Source organism: Hemibagrus wyckioides, linkage group LG28, assembly GCF_019097595.1.
Source record: "Hemibagrus wyckioides isolate EC202008001 linkage group LG28, SWU_Hwy_1.0, whole genome shotgun sequence".
NCBI lineage: Eukaryota > Metazoa > Chordata > Actinopteri > Siluriformes > Bagridae > Hemibagrus > Hemibagrus wyckioides.
In genome coordinates, this window is record NC_080737.1 from 14,569,423 (window position 1) to 14,591,362 (window position 21,940).

General features: G+C 38.2%; 2 protein-coding genes across 4 annotated transcripts; both read left to right on the top strand.

The window, feature by feature from the left end:
• Positions 1-3,529: 3,529 nt before the first annotated feature.
• Positions 3,530-13,564, top strand: LOC131348766 (smoothelin-like). Of its 3 annotated transcripts, none has more exons than XM_058383954.1 (22): positions 3,530-4,124; positions 6,033-6,144; positions 6,222-6,335; positions 6,413-6,586; positions 6,686-6,928; positions 7,037-7,165; positions 7,255-7,521; positions 7,622-7,915; positions 7,993-8,178; positions 8,665-8,901; positions 8,995-9,228; positions 9,316-9,423; positions 9,512-9,688; positions 10,359-10,469; positions 10,558-10,815; positions 11,437-11,673; positions 11,751-11,813; positions 11,878-11,968; positions 12,052-12,165; positions 12,307-12,427; positions 12,769-12,920; positions 13,062-13,564. In XM_058383954.1, exons 1-22 carry the CDS (start codon positions 3,627-3,629, stop codon positions 13,186-13,188), a joined length of 4,047 nt encoding a protein of 1,348 aa, XP_058239937.1. In that variant the 5' UTR covers positions 3,530-3,626; the 3' UTR covers positions 13,189-13,564. The 3 variants fall into 3 exon arrangements, with proteins under 3 accessions (XP_058239937.1, XP_058239939.1, XP_058239938.1); XM_058383956.1 differs by having other exon boundaries at positions 3,531-4,124; positions 11,923-11,968; XM_058383955.1 differs by having other exon boundaries at positions 3,531-4,124; positions 9,328-9,423.
• A 4,378-nt stretch (positions 13,565-17,942) lies between these two features.
• sebox (SEBOX homeobox) lies at positions 17,943-20,433 on the top strand. The gene is made up of 4 exons (XM_058382602.1): positions 17,943-18,042; positions 18,544-18,746; positions 19,771-20,182; positions 20,219-20,433. Exons 1-4 carry the CDS (start codon positions 17,943-17,945, stop codon positions 20,431-20,433), a joined length of 930 nt encoding a protein of 309 aa, XP_058238585.1.
• The last annotated feature ends 1,507 nt before the right edge of the window (positions 20,434-21,940 follow it).

A 21,940-nucleotide genomic window follows, 5' to 3' on the forward strand; every position in this document is an offset into this window, starting at 1 on the left:
TAATGGAACCAGCAGTATTGGGTGTCAGGAGATAGAGCTGCAAAGTAAAGTATCTTACATACTTCTACATATCTTGGGAGAAATAGACATTAAAATATAATTCCAATTTCCAATACCAGTGCTGGGTTAAATATCCAGTATCTAATCTATATTTTAGATGAGAAACCGCAGTTAATTTGGATCGTATGATTTTTTGGGTCAAATGATCCAACAAAGTAAAGTATCTTACATACTTCTACATATCTTCAAGGAATGTATATTAATGTATATTTACATTTCCAGACTCGATTATGTACATGAGTGGATGGAAGTTAGTGATTTTTGATGAACATGCATTTCTATTCATATTCCTGTTTGTATTTTTTTATTTATTTTTAGCAGGAACGAATATTCTGAAAGAGAACTGGGCCTTTATAGCAGGAGGAGGAGCAGTTGCTTTTATCTTTCTTTTGGTTGTAGCATGTTTGATAAAACGTGCTTGTTCCAGTGAGTGAACTTTATAAAATCATATATTGAACTTTTCTACTGAATGCTGAACTTCTTAATACAACCTTTTTGTTCATTCCAGATTCGTCAAATAACCACATCTATGCAAACTCAAGATTTGATAAAAGTAAGAAGTTTTTCGAGTACATGAAGCGATGTGAAAGCGATCTTCTTTTACAAAGATGAAACCTTATAAAGAACCAGACGGAAGGAAGGAAACTCAACCTCATCTAGTAAACACCACATAGTGTGATTATACACCGATCAGGCATAACATTATGAGCAGTGAGAGGTGAAGTGAATAACACTGATTATCTCCTCATCATGGCACCTGTTAGTGGGTGGGATATATTAGGCAGCAAGTGAACATTTTGTCCTCAAAGTTGATGTTAGAAGCAGGAAAAATGGGCAAGAGTATGGATTTGAGCGAGTTTGATGAAGGACCAAATTGTGATGGCTAGACGACTGGATCAGAGCATCTCCAAAACTGCAGCTCTTGTGGGGTGTTCCCGGTCTGCAGTGGTCAGTATCTATCAAAAGTGGTCCAAGGAAGGAACAGTGGAGAACCGGTGACAGGGTCATGGGTGGCCAAGGTTTATTAATGACCCGTGTGATCCGATCCAACAGACGAACTACTGTTGCTCAAATTGCTGAAGAAGTTAATGCTGGTTCTGATAGAAAGGTGTCAGAATACACAGTGCATGACGGGTCAGGGCATCTTTGGCAGCAAAAAGGGGACCAAACCAATATTAGACAGGTGGTCATAATGTTATGCCTGATCAGTGAAAATCATTTCCCTTCATTTACTGTGTACTTTATGCAAAAAAAAAAAACCTCTTCATGGTTTCTAAATGGTACCACCCACAGTAATGTCATGTCTGATGTGAGCCATCCTCACTCTTAGCAGGGCCTCTTAAAAATGTCTGCAATCAGAGGAAAGCTTCCAGTTAAGAGTTAAGCCCATTTCAAAGACTTACTGTTGATTGAAGTCACATTTGATTAATATTGTCTCATTTATAGTACCTAAATATGATGTTATTTAAATATGAGGCACAAATGTGTGCTTTCACAGTGTTTATCAGATCATTAGTGCTTCTATTTCTCAATTTTCCACTCAAGGCATTTCATATAACCAATTAGATTCAAGTTGACATTATTTATACTCGGTTTTAACTGAAGATTTTTCATAGTTTATCATAACCTGGATTGTCATGGACATGCATTTGAAGGACTGATATAACGGTGGAATAATCTGATGTTGGATTGATAAAACTTGAGTGTAAAATCTAACAAATCAACATGAAATACAACAGTGTGAAAGGCTAATGTCACAAATTTGCTCCGTTTTCCTTTAGGAAAGGACAAGCAGCTCAGTGAAGACAAACACAGCAGTCCTCAGCGGAGTGAGTATCGTAAGTGAAAGAAAAAATAACCCGATTATGTAATTTTTAGTGATGATAGATGTCATTTATCCTCTGAGCATGGCCGTGGCAACCATTTACTTGCTTTTTTCTTTATATTAAAGGAGCTAAAGCTAAAAATGAGGTTTATGCCAACATGCCTCAAAACCACAGAAACATCTACGCCAACAGCCACATGCAAGCTGAAGACGTTTACGTCAACAAGCCACGCTGAAAGCTAACCATTGTGTTCGGTGCTCCGAATGTGGCCGCAACATTGCTCTCTTTTTGCAGAAATGATTGTATAATTCCATAATGGAACACTATATGGCCAAAATTATCTGGACACCTGATCTGATTTGCCAGAAACTCAATTGTCTAGAATGTATTTGTATGCTGTAGAATTACAGTTTTTTACTAGAGTTAAGTACGTGTGCACAGAAACCGTGTGCACAAACGCGAGCTCCATGAAAACATGATCTCCCAAGGATGGAGTAGTGTCTTGCACGGAGCCCTGACTCAACCCCACCTTCGAGATGAACTGGAACATCGACTGCACCACAGGCCTCCTCACCTGACATCAGTGCCTGATCTCACTAATGCTCTTGTACCTGAATGAACTCAAATCCTCACAGCTATGCTCCAACTTCGAGTGGAAAGCCTTCCCGGAAGAGTGGAGGTTATTATAACAGCAAACGGGGACTACATCTGGAGTGGGATGTTCAACAAGCACAAACTGGCTGTGATGGTCAGGTGTCCACAAAACTTTGCCCATATTGTGTATATACATACTTTATTAAGACATCCTAAGAGCACATGAGGACCATTATTTCCTTCATCAGTAATAACTATATAAACCAATGTGGAATAGATAGATAGATAGACTTTAGATAGATAGATACTTTATTCATCCCAATGGGAAAGTCACAGTTTGATATTGCAGCCACTAAATCAGTATATTAATAATATGCTACAATATAATACGCTAATGTATAATATGCTACGTTTAATATATTCCAACCAGTGTCTACAATCACATTAAATAAACTGAAATCTCTGATATCATTTCTTTAAAGCTGTATTTATCTTCAAATCTTGAAGTATCCTTTCCAATCAGGTAAATAAGAGTTCAGTACTCTTTACGCCATCACACTATAACCATGCACCTGCTGCAGACTCAGTACCCTTTAACCTCTGACCCAAGAATTACGGCTCTGTCCACATGTGGTAAACTCGCTTGACTGAGATGAGCTGATGAAGTAAAACACGATAGGAGCTGATGCTCTTCTGGAAAAGAATTTTTATTTAATTGTAGTGTCTTGGATTTTATTTTACATCATATAAGAACTGCCAAAATGTAGGCACATTAGAATACATGTGAAGACTGAAGATTAGTCTCCATTTATTTTGGACTTATCATTATTGCAAGTTACACTGAGATACTATGTTCGATATTAATGTGTTTCTTCTCACCCTGCTTGCCTCGTCTAATCCTGTCCTGATGAAACATTAAGGCTAGCGACAGGCTGCCAGACAGCAAATACGTTCTAAAATTAGACCCCTTACATGAGGAACCAAATTCTCCATCTCTATTACCCCCCCCCCACTCCTTTCACTGTCAAATGACCTGGGGGCCAAGAAGCCTGATCTTAGCACTCTCTGCTCACATACCCGCTGGCGGGTCAAGGAGAAACACAAACAACCGTCTACACACACACAGTTCCTTGGGTTTGCGCTGTGATGGAATCGAATAAAGGAAACGGTCCAGGTGAGAATGACACTGCCGTGCTGGCACAGTTTGAGCGAGCTCTTCGCCTTGTTGTACGTGAGATCCACATCGACGTCGCTACCTTCAAGAGAAACGTCGAGCAGCGCCTGGATGAGGCCTGTAAAGGCTCCAAACCCCTAGAGAACATGGTTTCGAGGCTCCAGGAGGAAAACCAGCAGCTGAAGGAGAAGCTGGAAGCTCTTTCTAAACTGGTAGACACCCTACCTTGGTTAGCGAGCACGTCAAGTTCCCAGGGCAAGAGTGATCTCCATGATGTCCAGGTTCAAGCCCAGATCCAAGATGAGAGATGTAGTCCTGGAACTGCAGCTTCCATGGAGGAAGAAGAACCGGCTGGAGCATACTTACTCGGTGGATCTGTGTGTGTGGATTCAGAATCTACTTCCTCCGGGAGTTCCCCTACTGCATCTGTGACCAGCACCATTAACATGGATGCAAGTTATGAGGCTAATGTAAGCTACTTATTTATGCACCGCTTGCTTTCCTTGCTCTCTGGCAGTGATGTCTGCAGACCGTGATTTTAATATTGGACTTATTTTATTCCTTTATAAGCAAAGGTGATGCAAAACAGAGTAACTATTACTAGTTTTTCCTTTAACAGCACATCATAGAGTGTTTTATTCAATTGAACGTTCCTGTTATCACTTATGTTATAGCAGCTATAAACGCAACAATCCCTCAACAATCTCTCTTTTTCCTCTCTCTTGCAATCAGTACAAGTGAAGTTGGTCACATCAAGTAGCAAGTGGTTTAGGTGCCATGTGCTTATCACTCAGTTCACAGACCTCCCTCTCCCCTTCTCTCTCTCTCTTTCTTTAGGTGGCCCTAAAAAGCCTCGTGTATTTTTAGCAATGGCTGATTGATGTCTTGTTCCACCAAGAATCAGCACACTCCATAGCACACTCTGATAAGTTACAGCGTCTGTTGAAATCATCTTTATAATTAACAGGATAGATCATTAAACGCTCTTAATTTTGATTGATAAATATTAGTGGTCAGCATTCTAATGCACATCCAAGATACACTTCATATTGTCGTTACAATTGACCAGGTTGCTGTCTTAGAAATGCAGGGATTGATATTAAACATAAGAGGAAGTGAGTAGCTATTATAACTTCTGTTGGTACCCAAATAGAAGAAGTGTGTCATTGAGGTTTACTACCTCTTAATAGAACCTTAAAGCCTAAGGTCATAAGGCAAGGTTATGCATGTTTAATTTTTTTTGCCTTTATAGATACATTTCCTCTCTGACAAGATATTGTCACACATGTAGAATCAGTGTTCACATTCCCACAAACAGATGTGGAATGTAAACACCGTATAACTTACAAGCCTGACCACACACCCACACACACCTGTGAAATCTGCGAAGGGGATTTCACTGAGCTCATCACCCTCAGAGACTGGTGTATTCTTATACTATTTCCTCTTCAACAGCATTGCATCAGGCTTAGATTTAATCTGTGTAGACTTTCATATGTTCTCTCTATGGCATCTACTAAATTACCCCTAAGTTTGATGAAGTGTGTGAATGTGAAAGTGTGCACAGTGACTTACAATAGACAGGTGTCTGTGCGCTCAATACAAAACCAATACAAAACAGTTGCTAAAGATAAATGAATGAATAAATGACATCCTTGAATAGAGGTGCAACAGAAAAGTGTTTGCCTTTTGTCAGGAGCTGTCTTGGAGTTCAAATGTCATCAGGATCAGGAGCCCAGTGAGAAACATTGACCATTATTACCATTCTCTCCAGGTGGGAGGAGCATATTCTCGCTTCCCTGTTAATCATCACAGAGAAACTAGCTATCTGTGAGATTGTGTGTATGAAAGAGGATCCATCCAAGTGTGTTACCCAGCCCTCTGATGCAGAAAAGATGCAGTAGCTGTTCAATAATAGGGGTTTATTGGCTGATGGGAAATAGGGGAGGTGACCATATTGGGGAGAACATGGGGGTAGCAATAATTGGACAGAAATACATCTACTCAAGCGAAAAGGACATGGAATATCTAGCTGTTTGGAGCTAATATTCTCATCAACGCAACACCATTTTAAAAGACCGTGTTTTTTTTTTTTTAGCAATTGGTTTCTTCGATTGCACAAAGTGATTCTTGATTCGATAATTTAGTGGGGGAAGTCATTTGACACCTCTTAACTTGGTTTGTGTAATGTGAAAAGCCTAGCAATTAAAATAGCAGCTGAAAACCAGAGTTGTATTCTGGTCAACCTGTAATTCTGTCCCTCTCCACTAGGGGCATTTTACAAGACAGCAGTAGATATATTTCTCTGGCTCTGAAAACTCAAATGTTTTGTCCCACACACAAAAGGGTATTGTACATGTAATCATATTGATTGATAGGTGATAAGCAGAGAAGAGAAGGAGGTAGGAGAAGAAGAAGAAGAAGAAGAAGAAGAAGAAGAAGACCTGTTAACTTCAGCTGGACTGGAGAATAAACTTGAAAAAGCACCAGGTAACAGACAGTCAGACTGAATTGATTGCTTGAGCAATAGTCTATAGCTCAATATCTAATCATAAATTCTCTTTAAGAACAAGAAGAAGAAGTAGAAGCACTGGTCAATAAACAACATGAACTCTCTGACTCTCAATCTCCTCAAATACATCCTAGCACAGACCCTAGACCTGCATCCCCTTTAGGAAGTGGTGAGTGAAACATTACTATCAGTCACTCTTATGCCTTTTTCATGATTTTTAATTAAGTCTCTTCTGCTTCATTGAAGAATACTCTGGATTCTCTGAATATTCTGGATACTCAGTGTCACAGGACGTGATGTCATCACTATCCAGTCAACATGTGACCATGTCTGTGGCCATGACTACAAGGCAAAGTCCACTGACAACGACGAGCAGAGCAAGAGAACTGACAGTTCAGAAGTCCAAATCACAGCTGACCGGTGAGACAAAACCCAGTCATCTACAAACAAACTACAGATAACATCATTGGACCAAATGCCAATTGATATAACAAGATGCTTTTCTTATTCTTATTTTAGAGACCCAAGAAATGAAGACCTCAAACAATAGACAAACCAAGTCCATGGTTTTAATGGAAGCATCCCAGAAATCTGGAAGCGCTGAAGGTTGTCAGTTATGCCCTACGTCCCCACAGCCTTGGAGGACACAACGTAATCCACGCTCCATTCTGACCAAACTCATACCACCACCGGCACTATTTAGCCATTCAAATATTGAAATCTCCAAACCAGAGCCAAACACAGAGTCCCACCATGAATCTGGTAGGTACAAAAAAGCACCTCAATCATAATTACTGTAACTATTTATTTTCCCATATAGACATACTGACCATTCTTTTGGTAATCCTTTATTTCGATTTCAACCCACAGAAGAGGGTCAGGAACTCAGGACACCAGACAACTATAACTCTACAACTCACCCACCATTTCATCAGTTGCCCCCTGAAAGGGTCCCACCATTGACAGTTCAAGAAAGGGCTTCCTTTGAGAAAGATGAGGGTAATTTCTATGATCATCTGTCTCTTTATCTCTTCTGCTTTTCCAACATTGTCCTCACATCTCACCCTGTAAACCTTTCTCTGAATCAGAAATTACTTTGGAGATACGGGAAGTGACATCAATGAGCAGCATTGGCAATCTGGAAGCCACAGGAAAGCCAAATCTAATGGCTGATACAGACACTGGCCTGATGACTCCCCAGAATGGTCAGTTAACCCAGCAAAATGCAGATCTGTCTTTCAGCAAAACAGTTCTAGATACAGCTACAGCTAGAAAGAACCCTCAAGTGACTCCTTTGGCTGTATCAAATAATGTCAATGTCACAAGGAAATCCTCAGAGTCTACTTTTAGAACTGGTACGTTTTTGTATGTGGTAGACTTAAATATATATTGATATCTATGATAACCAATGATTCAGAAACCACAATTACTTTATATTTCTTTTCTCATCATCAGAGCGTTTGCTGTCATCACAAGTGCTCCGGTCAACGGCCAACCTTAAGTCAAGCTTGGGATCTAGTACAGAACACCAGCAACCAGTCAGCATTATGAACATACCTCTAAGCCCTAAATCTCTCAGATCAACCAACCAAATTCCAACTCCATTTAAACTACCATGTACAACCGAATCGCCATTTAAAGCTTCAACTGTTGGCAAAACTTCAGAACCCAGTGCATCTGTATACAACCACCATGTGGCCCCATTTTCTGTGACGTCTCCGAGATCTGCAGAGCCTTCCCTCAGAGATGGTGATTAAGATACTTTTCCTTCTTTCTTCCCTTACTTTTTAGCTCTCTTAATATTTGGTTTCTGCTTCTTCAACTAGATCATTCTCAAGTAACCGGTTCGAGTCAAGGTGCAGAACTGCTTAGTACACCAACACCACTCAAACCTATGACTTGTGCAACTGTTCCTGTGAGCCCCAAACCTCTGAGATCAACTAACCAAAGCTCTACACCATTCAAATCTCCATCTACACCAAGTCTGGTAATCAGATCACAGCATAGAATTGGTAAGAATGGTCTATCATAGTTTTTCTCTGGATATAAGTCAAGTTATACCATACCATATTGCTGATTAGATTGGTCAGGTAATTAACAGTTGTTATTGTATAATCATTGATATGGTGACACCTTCTGTAAGAAGATGTTTATTTAACATTTCTGGAAGGAGTCTTCAGTGTCAGTGTACAGTAACAGTAGGTCTTCTGCCAAAGGAAGCTCCATTTTTGTCTTATTAATTTCAAACAGAAACAACAATTATAAAAGCTGTTACAACCTAATTGCTAGAGAACTTGTTTTGCAATCGGTCAACAACATAAAGTGGAACCGTAACCCAGAAAATGTCTTGTTCAGTGATAAACTATTAAAAGGAAGAGGACACTTCATGACATGCTCTTACTGAAGCACACATAACTTTGCATCACACTTTCCTGACCCCAGCATGCCTAATGTCTTGTATTCCTTGCTTGATATCACAGCTGTGCTTTATTTCATAGTCCAGGCAGAAAAAATGTCATCTACCAGCAGCCTTGGTCAGGAACAATCGGCTGTCGTGGAATCTCAACTTCTTTTCCAATATGCAACATCAAATTTAAATGTTCTTATGACCCCAACCTCTAAGACCAAACCAACCAGGTTTAACCTAGATGAGCATTCTTCCACCAACCCTAACCCCACTCCATCTCCTACTGTCATGAAGAAGCCAGTTTTAGCTGTACCTTCACCAGTGTCTGGTAAGCTGTTGTAACGATAAAATTAAATAAAATACGGCAATCTTTATCTTGATCATAATGCAGTTATAATGACTGATTATTTCTCTTGCCCAGACAAAGTAAGTTCACCTGACAGTAATGAAGATCAAGAAACTTCCAGCAAAGTGACTCCTCACTCTCCTGTGTCCTCATTCACACAAAGCCCACGGCCTTGCAAAAGACTGACAAACCACAACCTTGTACAACATCAAGATACCAGCCTTATAAGTTCCCACGCTGTTCATCTAAACTCTGCTGAGACGTCTAGTGTAAGCTCAGAGCTCAGCCAAACCCAGTATTCAGTTCAGTGTGAGTACAAGTCTTGCTTTCATTGTTTTCTGCCTGTTCTTGGAAATATGTTTGCCAAAATAGTTTTAGATCCTTTTGTCCAATCAGATGCTCTTTCAGTGCAACAGGAAATGAAGCCAACAGAGGACAGTTTCTCCCCTCCTCAGCTATCCGTTGGTTCTCTGAGCAGACGTGCCGATTCACCATCCGGAAGCGGTAAATTAGATCAATGTTTTTTACTTCAATTACTCTAGATAAAAAGCAGGTGACTTCACTGGAAATCTTATTCTTGTTCTTCATTCAGAGTACTCTGGCTACTCGTCAGTGTATTCATCTGTGTCTCAGGAAGTGAGGTCATCAGTAAACGGTCAGCATGCGACTTCTGTTCAGCCTATCGCAAGCTCTATAACTTGCATGAGCCCCAGACGTCACAGAAGACCAGTCCATCACAACACAGAGAAGATTACATTATCACAGACAGGTACTGATTAACTACATCATCTGCATACAAATCTTCCAGGAAACATATAACATATATGTATCACATCAGTGTTTCTTTGGAAAATCACTTTTCTTGGTAAATGCATCTCCTCATAAAATTTCTTATACACCGATCAGGCATAACATTATGACTGGTGAAGTGAAAAACAGTGATTGTCTCCTCATCATGGCACCTGTGAGGATTAAGGATTTGAGCGAGTTTGACGAAGGGCCAAATTGTGATGGCTAGACGACTGGATCAGAACATCTCCAAAACTGCAGCTCTTGTGGGGTGTTCCCGGTCTGCAGTGGTCAGTTTCTATCAAAAGTGGCCCAAGGAAGAAACAGTGGTGAACCGGCGACAGGGTCATGGGCGGCCAAGGCTCATTGATGCAAGTGCAGAGCAAAGGCTGGCCCGTGTGATCCGATCCAACAGACGAGCTACTGTTGCTCAAATTGCTGAAGAAGTTAATGCTGGTTCTGATAGAAAGGGGTCAGAATACACAGTGCATGACGGCTCAGGGCATCTTTGGCAGCAAAAGGGGGACCAACACAATATTAGACAGATGGTCATAATGTTATGCCTAGTCGGTGTATATCCCATATACTTTAAATAATATAGGCTTGAATGGTTATCTAGAGACTTATATTTTTCCCTGTTATCCAATCAGAGGCCTCTACAGTATCACGAGAAGGGAGGTCACGTATGTCTCGTGTCTTCTCACAGCCTCAGCTGACCATAAGTTCTCTAACTAGACGAGCAGATTCACCTCCTGATAGTGGTGAGTTCTGCATTCTTCTCTTTTTGTGTAAAGAAGTTCCCAATTCATCGTGGTTTCATTTTCTTTGTTTCATCCCTTTTTTGCTCAGAGTATTCGGGATACTCCTCGGTTTATTCCTCAGTGTCAGAGGAAGTGCGATCAGTTGTAGACTCCTCCACGACCGCTGCAAAACCCCAAGCACCTGTCACTTCTATGATTCGTATGAGCCCTAAACCTGTCAGGAGATCAGCTAATCCCAGCTCTTCTCTTCCTAACCCCTCCCCTCCACTAAAGGCAAAAGTGTTTGGCCAATCAACACCGAGTACTAAATCATATCCACCAATGATTGAGCCTTCCAATAAGACTGGTAAGTTGGTGTTTCTGTTTTTACTTATTTCAGTATTGTTTATTGCCTTTTTTCTTTACCTCATCAGGGTAGACGTTGTTTCAGTAGTGGGGGTGGAGAAAGCTGGGGGCCTGTCTGTGTTTTTCCATTCAGACTAGTAGGAGGCCCAGAAAACTACAGACTGCTTTAATTTCAATATAGAATGAAAGAAGAGGGTATGAAAAGCTTCGATGGGAAAATAATGAGCGATGTTGAGGTGGGATGTGAGAAACCACTCAGCATTATTTTCCAATAACAGCATTTCCAGACACGTTTATTCCTAGTATACCATAGAATCAAGCACCCAATTCTCATCACATCTCATCTGTTTCCATCCCGTGTTGCTATCTGCGTGTAGCAGTTTCATGAGCATGCCAATCAAGATCAATCTCAGGCATCACCCTGCATGCTTTAGACAAAAGTTATCTCTTCATCTTCTGCTTACAAAGCAATGCAGAACAACAGTGTTGACATTTGACATTGTCATGTATGATTACATGACAGATTACACAAAAAGAGATGTCAGTTATGTCATTTAACCTCTGTTTCTTATTATTATATAAGATCTAAAGTTTTATATATATATTTTTTTTATCTAATTAGGGATGTCACAGGATGTGAAATCATCTCTAAGCAATCAATATCCAGCCATCTCATCACCACGGCTGTCTGGTACACGCAACAACCAAATTCCGCAGAGCCCCAAGTCCATCAGCAGGTCTAGCAACATTTCGCAGCCAAACACTACGCCACATTTTAACCCTTTGCTTTTCAGCCAATCTGCGACTGACTCAGCCGTTTCTAAACCATCGACCATCATGGACTCTCCTAGCAGACCTGGTGAGTTATGTCCACCACAATATGTATTGATTCAAATACCCAATCCAACCTTCTGTGATGTTATTGCTTAATTCTAGTGTCAGCAGTCAAGCCGTGGACCTCTAGCCAGAAGATAAATACAAGTTCGCCTGGAGATCAAGGTTAATTAAAGCACCTGAATTGTCTTATTTGTTAATTAAAGCACCTGAATTGTCTTTTTTTTAGATCAGTGTGAATCTTATATGCAGCGATGCTCTTTCCTTTCCCCAGACAAGACGTTTTCTAAGCCAGCTGATTCTAAACCGGTCAATGAGAAGTAAGCGTGCATTTATTAAACTCTGAGGCGCATATCCAGTGTGACAGCTTTCACTCATTACCTGGTTTTGTTTTTGTCTGCAGCTTCAAGAAGTCGGACATTGTGAATGGTAAAGAGGTCACAGGGTCACAGACACTGCCGAGAAACTTCCAGAGCAAGCAGGCCTTGTTTCAGAGAATGAATTCTGAACCTAGCAGGTTAACACTGACCGTTTTGACATTCCTTACAGAAAATTCACATTTCTTAATGTTTTATCACATGAGATTTCAATTCTTAATGAATTCATTATTATTAGAATTATTCATTGGAGAAAAATCACACAGTGTGCGTCTCCTCAGAGATAAGAACGTGGAGTCGAGACCCAAACTGAGACGATCTCAGAGCTTCAATACGTCCAGCGCCAGTGGAATTAAGCAGCTCCTGCTGGACTGGTGCCGCTCCAAAACCATCGGCTATCAGGTCTGTATGTGAAAATAAAGGTTGTATGTGTATGCTTGTGGTAATGTGGCTCTCATTACAACAGTTTTTATCCCCTTTGGTTTATTAGCAAAATAATTTATACTGTTTTTTCTACGAAACAGTAAATTCCATGATTGTGATCAAGTTATGACCGATTGCATAAAACATTACAGTGAGGCTGTCTTTCAGGATTCTGTTCAAATGTGTGCCTCCTCATTTAGTCTTTTGTCTTCAGTAAGTGCTTTTTCCTGGTCAGGATCATAGATGGATGGATGAACGCTGTGAGCAAGGTGAGAATATCTTCATTTCTCTCTCTCTCTCTCTCTCTCTCTCTCTCTCAGCACATAGATATCCATAATTTCTCCTCCAGCTGGTCTGATGGAATGGCCTTCTGTGCTTTGGTGCACTCCTTCTTCCCTAATGAGTTTGATTACAATGAGCTGAATCCTGCGCACCATAAACACAACCTCGATCTAGCCTTCACCACCGCTGAGTAAGTGTGTGTGTGTGTGTGTGTGTGTGAGAGAGAGTGTGTGTGTGAGAGAGAGAGAGAGAGAGTGTGTGTGTGTGTGTGTGTGTGAGATAGTGTCTGCACTAAACAGTCACAATTCTGAGCACTTTTCTTGTCTCTCAGGGAAAAGGCAGACTGCATCCGGCTGATCGAGGTAGACGACATGATGGCAATGGGCGCCAATCCTGACCCCATGTGCGTCTTTACATATGTGCAGTCCCTTTACAACCACCTCAAGAGATTTGAGTGATCGTAACATTTTTCTCCATTCTCCTTAAGGGTCACAGGCTGGTTTTGTTTCCGTTTATACCATTTTGGAAATATTTTGTTCCATTATGTACCAAACAGGTTTGGTAGAGAACAGAACATATACAGTATCACAGTAAGTGTTTTATTCCTCAGCAATCTGCAAACAATTACATATTTTCATTTACTAAAGAACGACTGTTTAATTGTTTCACAATCAGAATGCTTTATTGATCCCTCAGGGAAATTGTTAAGTATCTTATGGAAAGAATCAAATTCCTGTTGTCGCTTAGCTATAAACTGCAAATTCTCTCATTTCTCTCTCTTGCATAAAGCATAAAGTCCTAAAGAGAAGTGCACAAAGTCATAAAGAGACTATTCCCATAAATGGTAAAGCAACATCTCTATATGTAAACATTACATACATTTTTCATTATTTTTTGCATTTGATAATGCAGATCACCCACCATACAACAAGTCTCTATGTGAGCTGTTCCTGTAGAAACGATAACATGTTGGAACTAGAGAATTAATGAATGAAATTAAAGTCAGTATTTCAGAAGAATTCTTGACAAACCCGCTGTGGTATAAAAACGGATAGTCCGTGAATGCTTGTCTGTGGAATAGTAAATAAGGGTACATTAATAGAGATGATGTTGAATGTATATTTTAGGATTATTTATCTTGTTGTATCCTGCCAGCATGGAGCAGCATAGTGAGGCACAGATGATGTTAAACAGCTGGACTGATTAAATAATGTTTATTAAAAATTTCCCAAATAAGTATAATTTAGCCAAAAAAAAAAGGTTTGTCTGATTTGTTACATACTTTTCCACATTATGTATATTTGGACAAAACAGTATTAATTATTTAATTCCACAACAGCATTTTTATCTTTAAAAACATCTTCATGCCACCTATGCTGTTTTATGTTAACACTCTTTTACACGAAGGTTTTCCCTGCATAGAATTGTGAGAATGTGATAAAGAGGGAGCCCCTGACATGAAAAAGACAAGAGAAGTGTGTGTGTGTGTATTGGAAGAGAGAGGTTCATCACATTGTGGGGAAGAGGGAAATTATCAGTGGCTTTTTGAAGAAAGCCGTCCTGTGTGGAAGGACGTGTGTTAAGTGTTGCACCTGAGGACGTTGCAGCGATTTCCTTTTGTCTTTGTTCTGAGGATAAGACTGAGGCAAGTCCTTTAGAGGACTGCAATTGAATAATATAGATGAGACAGGCGAGTTAGACTAGATGTCTTAACTGTAACCACTATAGGATATAGTGAAAATAGAACATATTTAATAAAGGGGGGGGGGGTAAATATGTGTTTTATGTCTTAATAAGCAGTGCATCCTGGAAATGCCGACATAATCCATATAAGGAAAATACATGTGTGTTTATTTTCTCCCAACAGCTGGAACTTTATCTGCCTGAACGAAAAATTATACAACTATGGTTTCATGTATGTTACAAATAAACATATTGTACGCAAGTTAAAAGTTTTGTGAATGATTACATATAAAAAAAAAAAAAAACACCTAATGGGAAATGGATAGAAATATTTTCAGCCGTTGTAAAATGATCATTTTCAGTCACGTAACTAATGACATGATTAACTCATGGTCTAATGAAGTACCTTTATACTATTTTTCCATGTTTACTATATATGCATGCAATATATATATAGACCAATTATATGAACAAATAATTTACTTTCATGAAACCACCACAACAATAGGGAAAATTTCTGTTTATTTATACGTGTATTACATTTCTACATGTTAAATAGCCCTACATGAAACGTTTCATTACTGACAATGTCGTTATTTTGAGATCTTTAGTCCTGTTTTTCTATTTCACGAATCATGCACCAGGCATCAAGTTGAGACTGTATCACTAAGATCAGAAATATATAACACAGCAAAAGGAAATCACACAAGCAGGAGGTTTTGGAGTTCATTGAGTGATAGAACTTTGAACAAGGTATGGAGCCAAAGATGTGCTTATAGGGGATTTATTTATGTATAACATGCTAACAGTACTGGCATTTGTACCTTTTATCTAGTATATAGTGGTAAGTTTTGTATTTATTAAATAAACTCTGCTGGCTAAGGCCATGCCAACATTTGTTGCTGAATTTGAAAGCATTATCCTACTGTACAGGGGAAAAAAACATGAATATCTCAATTTTATTATCAAAAAACCAGGTAATGTGTATTAACCTCTAAACAGCAAACTGTATAAACAGTGCTTAAAACAGTGCTTTATTATTTACAGATCATTTATTTATAGATTGTCTTTTTGTGTGTTTGATCACAGCCAACATCTGCACCACTATCTATCCAATCAGATCTCTGTATTGTGCGGTCTGTAAACGTTTATATGTTTATCTAAAGCTAATGCTTGTACATACAGTATAACTCATTTCAAAGTAAAGGAGCTCTGTCTTGTTTGCTGTTGATCTGATGTCACTTGATGAAGTTTTTGCCAATTGTGGGGCATTTTAATGAAGTCAGATGATGAAGAGTCACGCATGAACTAATACAGACACAGATACAAATGTCTGAAGCCATAAACACGATTATTGTTGTGTCACAGCTTCTAATCTTTGACTGTACATGACTGCAGAAAGGACATTGTTCATAATCAGACTCTCCTGTGTTTATAATCATTTATAATCACACTCTCCGGTGTCACCCGAATGAGGATGAGGTTCCCTTTTGAGCCTGATTTCTTCCTCATGCCATCTAAGGGAGTTTTTCCTTACCACAGTCGCCTCAGGCTTGCTCACCAGGGATGATTTTATCTAGGACTTTTTGCACGATGTTTTTTGTTTCTGTAAAGCTGAAAATGTTCATTGTTAAAAGCGCTATACAAATACCATTGAACTGAACTGAATTGAATTGAATAATCCATAAATCCTACAAAGTTGAATTTTATTGTCTTGCTTGCTTCAAGTCTGAGATGCTGTGTCTGTTTAGGTCTTCTCCTGTGATTGTCACTAATGATGCCGTTAATGGGTCGTTCGTGCGCGAGCCTCCGGAATCCGCCTTGTCGGTGTTGTGTGTATTGGAGGCGCGCGAGTCCTCACCCGCCTTTAATTATGCTAATGAGGGGCACGAGGGGCATCGAAAAGGAGATAAAGTGTAGCACTGTACATTTCTCCGATCTTTCCCATGATCTTATCCTTTAAAAACGATCAAAAACAAGATTTGTACACCCTTAAGTCACGAGGCAAATGCGCAAAAACGCAAGCATCACCAAATAAAAAATGCGCGCGAGGGGGAAAAAATGATGAAATTATTACAGAGTAGCTTGAAGAAATCTGAGCTCATGGCGGTGAAGTTCAGGAACACAGATTATTGAAGTAATCTTACTGTTTATTCCAGCACACTATTGTCTGCAGGTCTTAATCCTCCCAAAGTCATATCATCATCTTTCATCATGCTCATAGCTTAGATAATATTTCAGACCTTTAATATTAGAATAACAGACCGGATCAGATTTAGACAGGATACCTATCGCGCATAAACATGGGCTGATTTTCCATATTTACACTTTTATAAGATTGCTTGAAGGAGTGTGTGCGCCACAATTTCATCTAAAATCATGTTTCCAGTATGTCAGATGTCAGGAAAATAATCTATCAGTGTTGATTCCAGTTCCTGGACACAAATGAACACCATTAGTGTGAATTAAACCCAGGTGTTTATCCAGCATTGGGGGATTTGTGTAGACTGGATCAGATATCCCTTGCTTCATTCAAAAGATAAAATGTTTAAGCTGTAAACATTTAGGCTTGTACGCCTTTGATATTATGAAGAAATGCGTCCAGGTGAAAATGTGTGGTCATTTGCATAAGAAAAGGCCAATGATGACATAACTTCTGTAGGCAGGACATCCATCAGACATCAATGGAGACCTTCCAAATCACATACACCCTACAAAGGAAACTTTAAAATAATTCACCCCAATGATATTTTCTAAGAAAATAATCAGTCTCACTGGAGGTATTATTTTGTGGGCTAAATACAGGCTGATGTTTTTTAAGGAGCTCTGCTTAATAGCATCTGTTTTCTTATTTGACAGCATTCAAGCAATGTTCTAGTAGCAAATGGTTTGCCTCTGAGGTAAGAATAGGTCTACTAAGATTACTAGATTGAGTTTTGATGCTTTGAGAGTTTTCCAGTTAATTTTCCGTCTAGATCTATCTATCTATCTATCTATCTATCTATCTATCTATCTATCTATCTATCTATCTATCTATCTATCTATCTATGTCAATTTTGCTTTTTCAGTTTTCATGTGATCCATTGGTATCACAAATAATTAAATAAATAAATAAATAAAATAAAAAAATACAAATAGATAGCACGATTCACATAAATAAAGGACAATAATCTCTCTCTCTCTCTCTCTCTCTCTCTCTCTCTCTCTCTCTCTCTCTCTCTAAAGGATCAAATAAAAGTAATCAGAATTTTAATTACCCTGTTCGGTCTAGACATTGCTCCCAAAGCCATTTTGTCCGGATTAAGTTGGGAGATCAAAGACACTAAATCGTTGTCTGTTAGGTCAGACAGACACACACCACTGGACACACAAAGTAACACTTCATAGAATGGGGGAGAGGGACAGGGGTGTGAAAGGTAGCGATATAAAGGTGGATGTTGTGAAGTTCAGATACATTCCAAGTCAGGACGTGGACGCGTTTGGGTGTTGGGGATAATCTCAGCGTGCTGCGCGTAAAGTGACCAGAGTTATGGCTTTATTTTTGGAACAGACTTGTGATTATGTTCATAAAATGAACGAAGACAGAGAAATGGACTTTATCTTCAACAAAAGCGAAGCCCGCTTTACAGGTGAGCAATGAGAGACTGAGGTATTTAATTTGGACTGATTACAGAGAATGTTTTAAGAATTTATTCTGGCATCACAAAATTTAGATGATTCAGGCCTAGATTTATTCATATGACAGATTTAACAGAGATAAAAATGTTTAAAAAAAAATTGATTTGCGGAGTTACAAAAAAAGAAGAAGAAAAAAAATACGACGCAATTTATTACTGAATTTAATTAAATGATTTAAAAAAATAATTAAATTAGAGTTAAGATAAAATAATGATAAAAAAAACACTCGTTTAAAAGCATAAATAAAGACTGTACATTTTATATTTCTAAACAGAGGTCTGTTGCTTTTATTTATTTATTTATTTATTTATTTTAAATACATATATTAAAAGAAGATCAATCCCTGTGCGTTTTTCTGTGCACAATTCCAGCGCAGCGCATCTACAATTTATATTTCGTTTTATTCGATGATTTTATATTTAAAATTAAATTCCTCATGGCTTTATTTTTAGATGTTGTAAACCATCACGCACTCTCTTCTCCGGAGGCAGATCGCACCGCGCAACCGGAAGCACAGAGGAAACGGAAAAGGACGATTTTCAGCCGCGCGCAATTGTCGGAGCTGGAGCGCGCTTTTGTGATCACTCCATACCCCGACATCACACTGCGGGAGAGACTCGCAGCTCTCACCCTACTGCCGGAGAGCAAAATCCAGGTAATGAGCGCTCATAACCATTCACAATGCGGTCTTTAACTGTTATTAAAGTATTGATTTAATTTGGTGGTTTTTTAAAGGTTCCCATGCTAATATATTTTTATTTATTTATTCATTTATTTATTTATTTCCTCATTAAATTGTCATTAAAATAGGGCCAAACAAGTCATTGCGTAAGGGTAAGTCCATACAATATATTTGCATGGGAACCTAATATAAAAAATAAATATATAATGTAATGTAATGTAATGTAATATTATATTATATTATATTATATTATATTATATTATATTATATTATATTATATTATATTATATTATATTATATTATATTATATTATATTATATTATATAATAAATGAATAATATAAAATATGTTAGCATGGGAACATTTTGTATAAAGTAAATAAATAAATAAATAAATAAATACATTTTCTTAATTTTTGGGTTATGACTTTTTTACTTTTTCGTTTTCGAAATTTTTCGTTTCACATGCGATTTTCTTTAGCAGTATAGAAGCACATTTCTTTTACTTTTTCCCCAAATTTGATGACATTATTACTCACAAGCAGTGTGTGCAATTTTTTGGAAATGTTTTACCGCGCGCCCTTGTATTTCATAATTTTATTTAATAAGATATAAAAACTGTCATTTTAGATTAATATTGTATAATAATTCTGTTTTTTATTACTTGCTTTTAAAAATCGTTTTGAAATAATGCGAAATAATGCAAATAATCTACAACAATCTTTTCACCAAACATTAATAAGCCATTATGAATATATTAAATATGTCTAATCATGTTATGGTATATTTAGAATATAATAATTTATAATTGCTCCGTTATTGGTTTTGGCTTATTCGCTTATAACGGTAAATGACAAAGTAAAACGTTAACATTATGGGAATCAACATTTTCTTTTGTCATCATGATCAGATCGCTTACTATTTGAGTAAAGCAGCCTTTGCTTTCATATTTTAAGATTTTTAGAATTATCTTTTTTAATTACTTTTTCCCTTCCTAGGTGTGGTTTCAGAACCGACGTGCTCGGAGCATCAAGAGTGGCAGACTGACCAGACCCATGAAGAAAAGTCCAGCCGCGTCTGGTTATAACTCAGAAATCGCCGTCCCTCATCCAGGTCCCACTCTCCCAGTTTCTTCTGCTGTAGGTCAAAGGAACAGACCTGAAGTTTACCAACCGTCTAACACAAATGACCAACAACAGATTTCTGACCTGGACTGGGTGAGGCAAGCATTATGCCCTTGGTCTCAGAATCTGCCCCAGCCTACCCCCCCAGTCCCGTCCATATCCCCTGACCTCCCAGGAGCACTCCAGTGGGCAAACCAGGCTTCAAAACCACCTGGAAGTCACTCTGTCTCAACAGATCAGATGGCAAGGTCAATCCATTCCTTACCCCAGCACCAGTGGAGTGAGTGTGCTGACATTGGCACCCATACAGATTCATCTGGAGGCTTCTCGGCGAAACCACAGTGTCACATTAATCAGAGCGGGTATTCGTCTGTTCCCATGGACCAGGTAGTTCCTTCACATGCTACACAAAGCTGCTGGCAGGGAAGCATGCACAGACAGGGACAAGCCGTAATGCACTACCCTCAGACTTCTCTAGGAGACATCTCTGATCTGATCTACAATGCTGCTGTAGTCACCAACCTGGCTGATTTCTGACTACGACTGCTCTCTGTCTTTTATGAACTGAAAATAATTCACCTAACCTTTTCAGCTCAATCCTACAGGGTTTACATAGTTTTTATTATGATTCGTAACATGGACCATTCCCTAAGCTCTGTGCTAGCTTCTATAACATCAATACCAACCTTATTCAATATGCTTAAGTTGAATGAACAATATTTTGGAAACACTATTCATTATACCCTATTATTGAAAATAGCCAATGAGTATCTGCTTCTGTCACACCACTTACACAGACTCTTCTGAGATCTTACATGTTATAACATTATTATTATTATTATTATTATTATTATTATTATTATTATTATTATTATTATTATTATTATTATTATTACTGAATATTTGTGATTTAATATTTATGATCAAATGTGTTGTGTATTTCTATTGTTTTTGTGACCCATCAAAACAATAAACAGTATATGCTGCATGTAATCTGGCTTTTGTTTTTCTTTTTCATACAACTGTACATGAAGACAAATCTATCTTGGTTTTCTAATATTCAAATGATTAGACAGAAGATCCAAATATTTCTCTGGATTTAGTGATTGGTTAAATTTGTTCTTTACTAACCTTACTAATTGAAATGAATGCATCATGCAATTTATCCATTTATAGTCACATTTGTTTCTGAATGTCCACAAAACAAGTTACTTCTTGTTATCATTTTGGTTATAATAGTGATAAGCTCCCTCCATTCTGAAGCCTTTCCCTCCCAGAAAAGTGTTGAAAAGCCTGAAGTTGGAGATCTGTTCAAAGCACTAATATTGGAGACTCCTAAAAATCTCCTAACAGAAAGTGTCACCATATCAACAGATACATAGATAGATTATATACATATACATAGATACATAGAATAGGAATAATATCCCAGGAACCAATGGGAATATGTTAAGCAGTCTTGGTGATCTAAATATGTTCAGCAAAATTGGCAAAAACATTATACAAAGCACTATACTTCAATGCCATCATACCTCCGGTATGGCTATATATAAAATCTCAAACAGGTTATATATAGGGTGTCTGAAAAGTCAGGAACCAACAGGAATATGTCCAGCAAAATTGGCAAAAACACGGTACTTTAATATGGCTAAACACGTAGCACATATAATCTAAATAATAAACACAAATTTAAGTAGTTTCACAGTTATAGGTTCCTGACTTTCTGACCAAGTATCATGTTAGTAGTGCTATGTTGCATCACTAAGGATAATGATCTAAATGTAGTTCACACCTTGATATAAAGTTTTAATATATAAAGGCTAATACATATCAGGAAAAGGAGATTTCCTACATTGTTTAAATAAAATCCCAAAGGCCAGGAATGATCTCAAATATTTGTAACTCCTAACAAATGAACAATAAAATATTGTAAGCATTTTCTATACAGATATCTCATCCATGCATATTTTTTTTTTACTAATTATAATGTATCAGAATGATGTTATGGTGTGTATGATGATAGGTGGTGGTCAGCAGGGGTAGA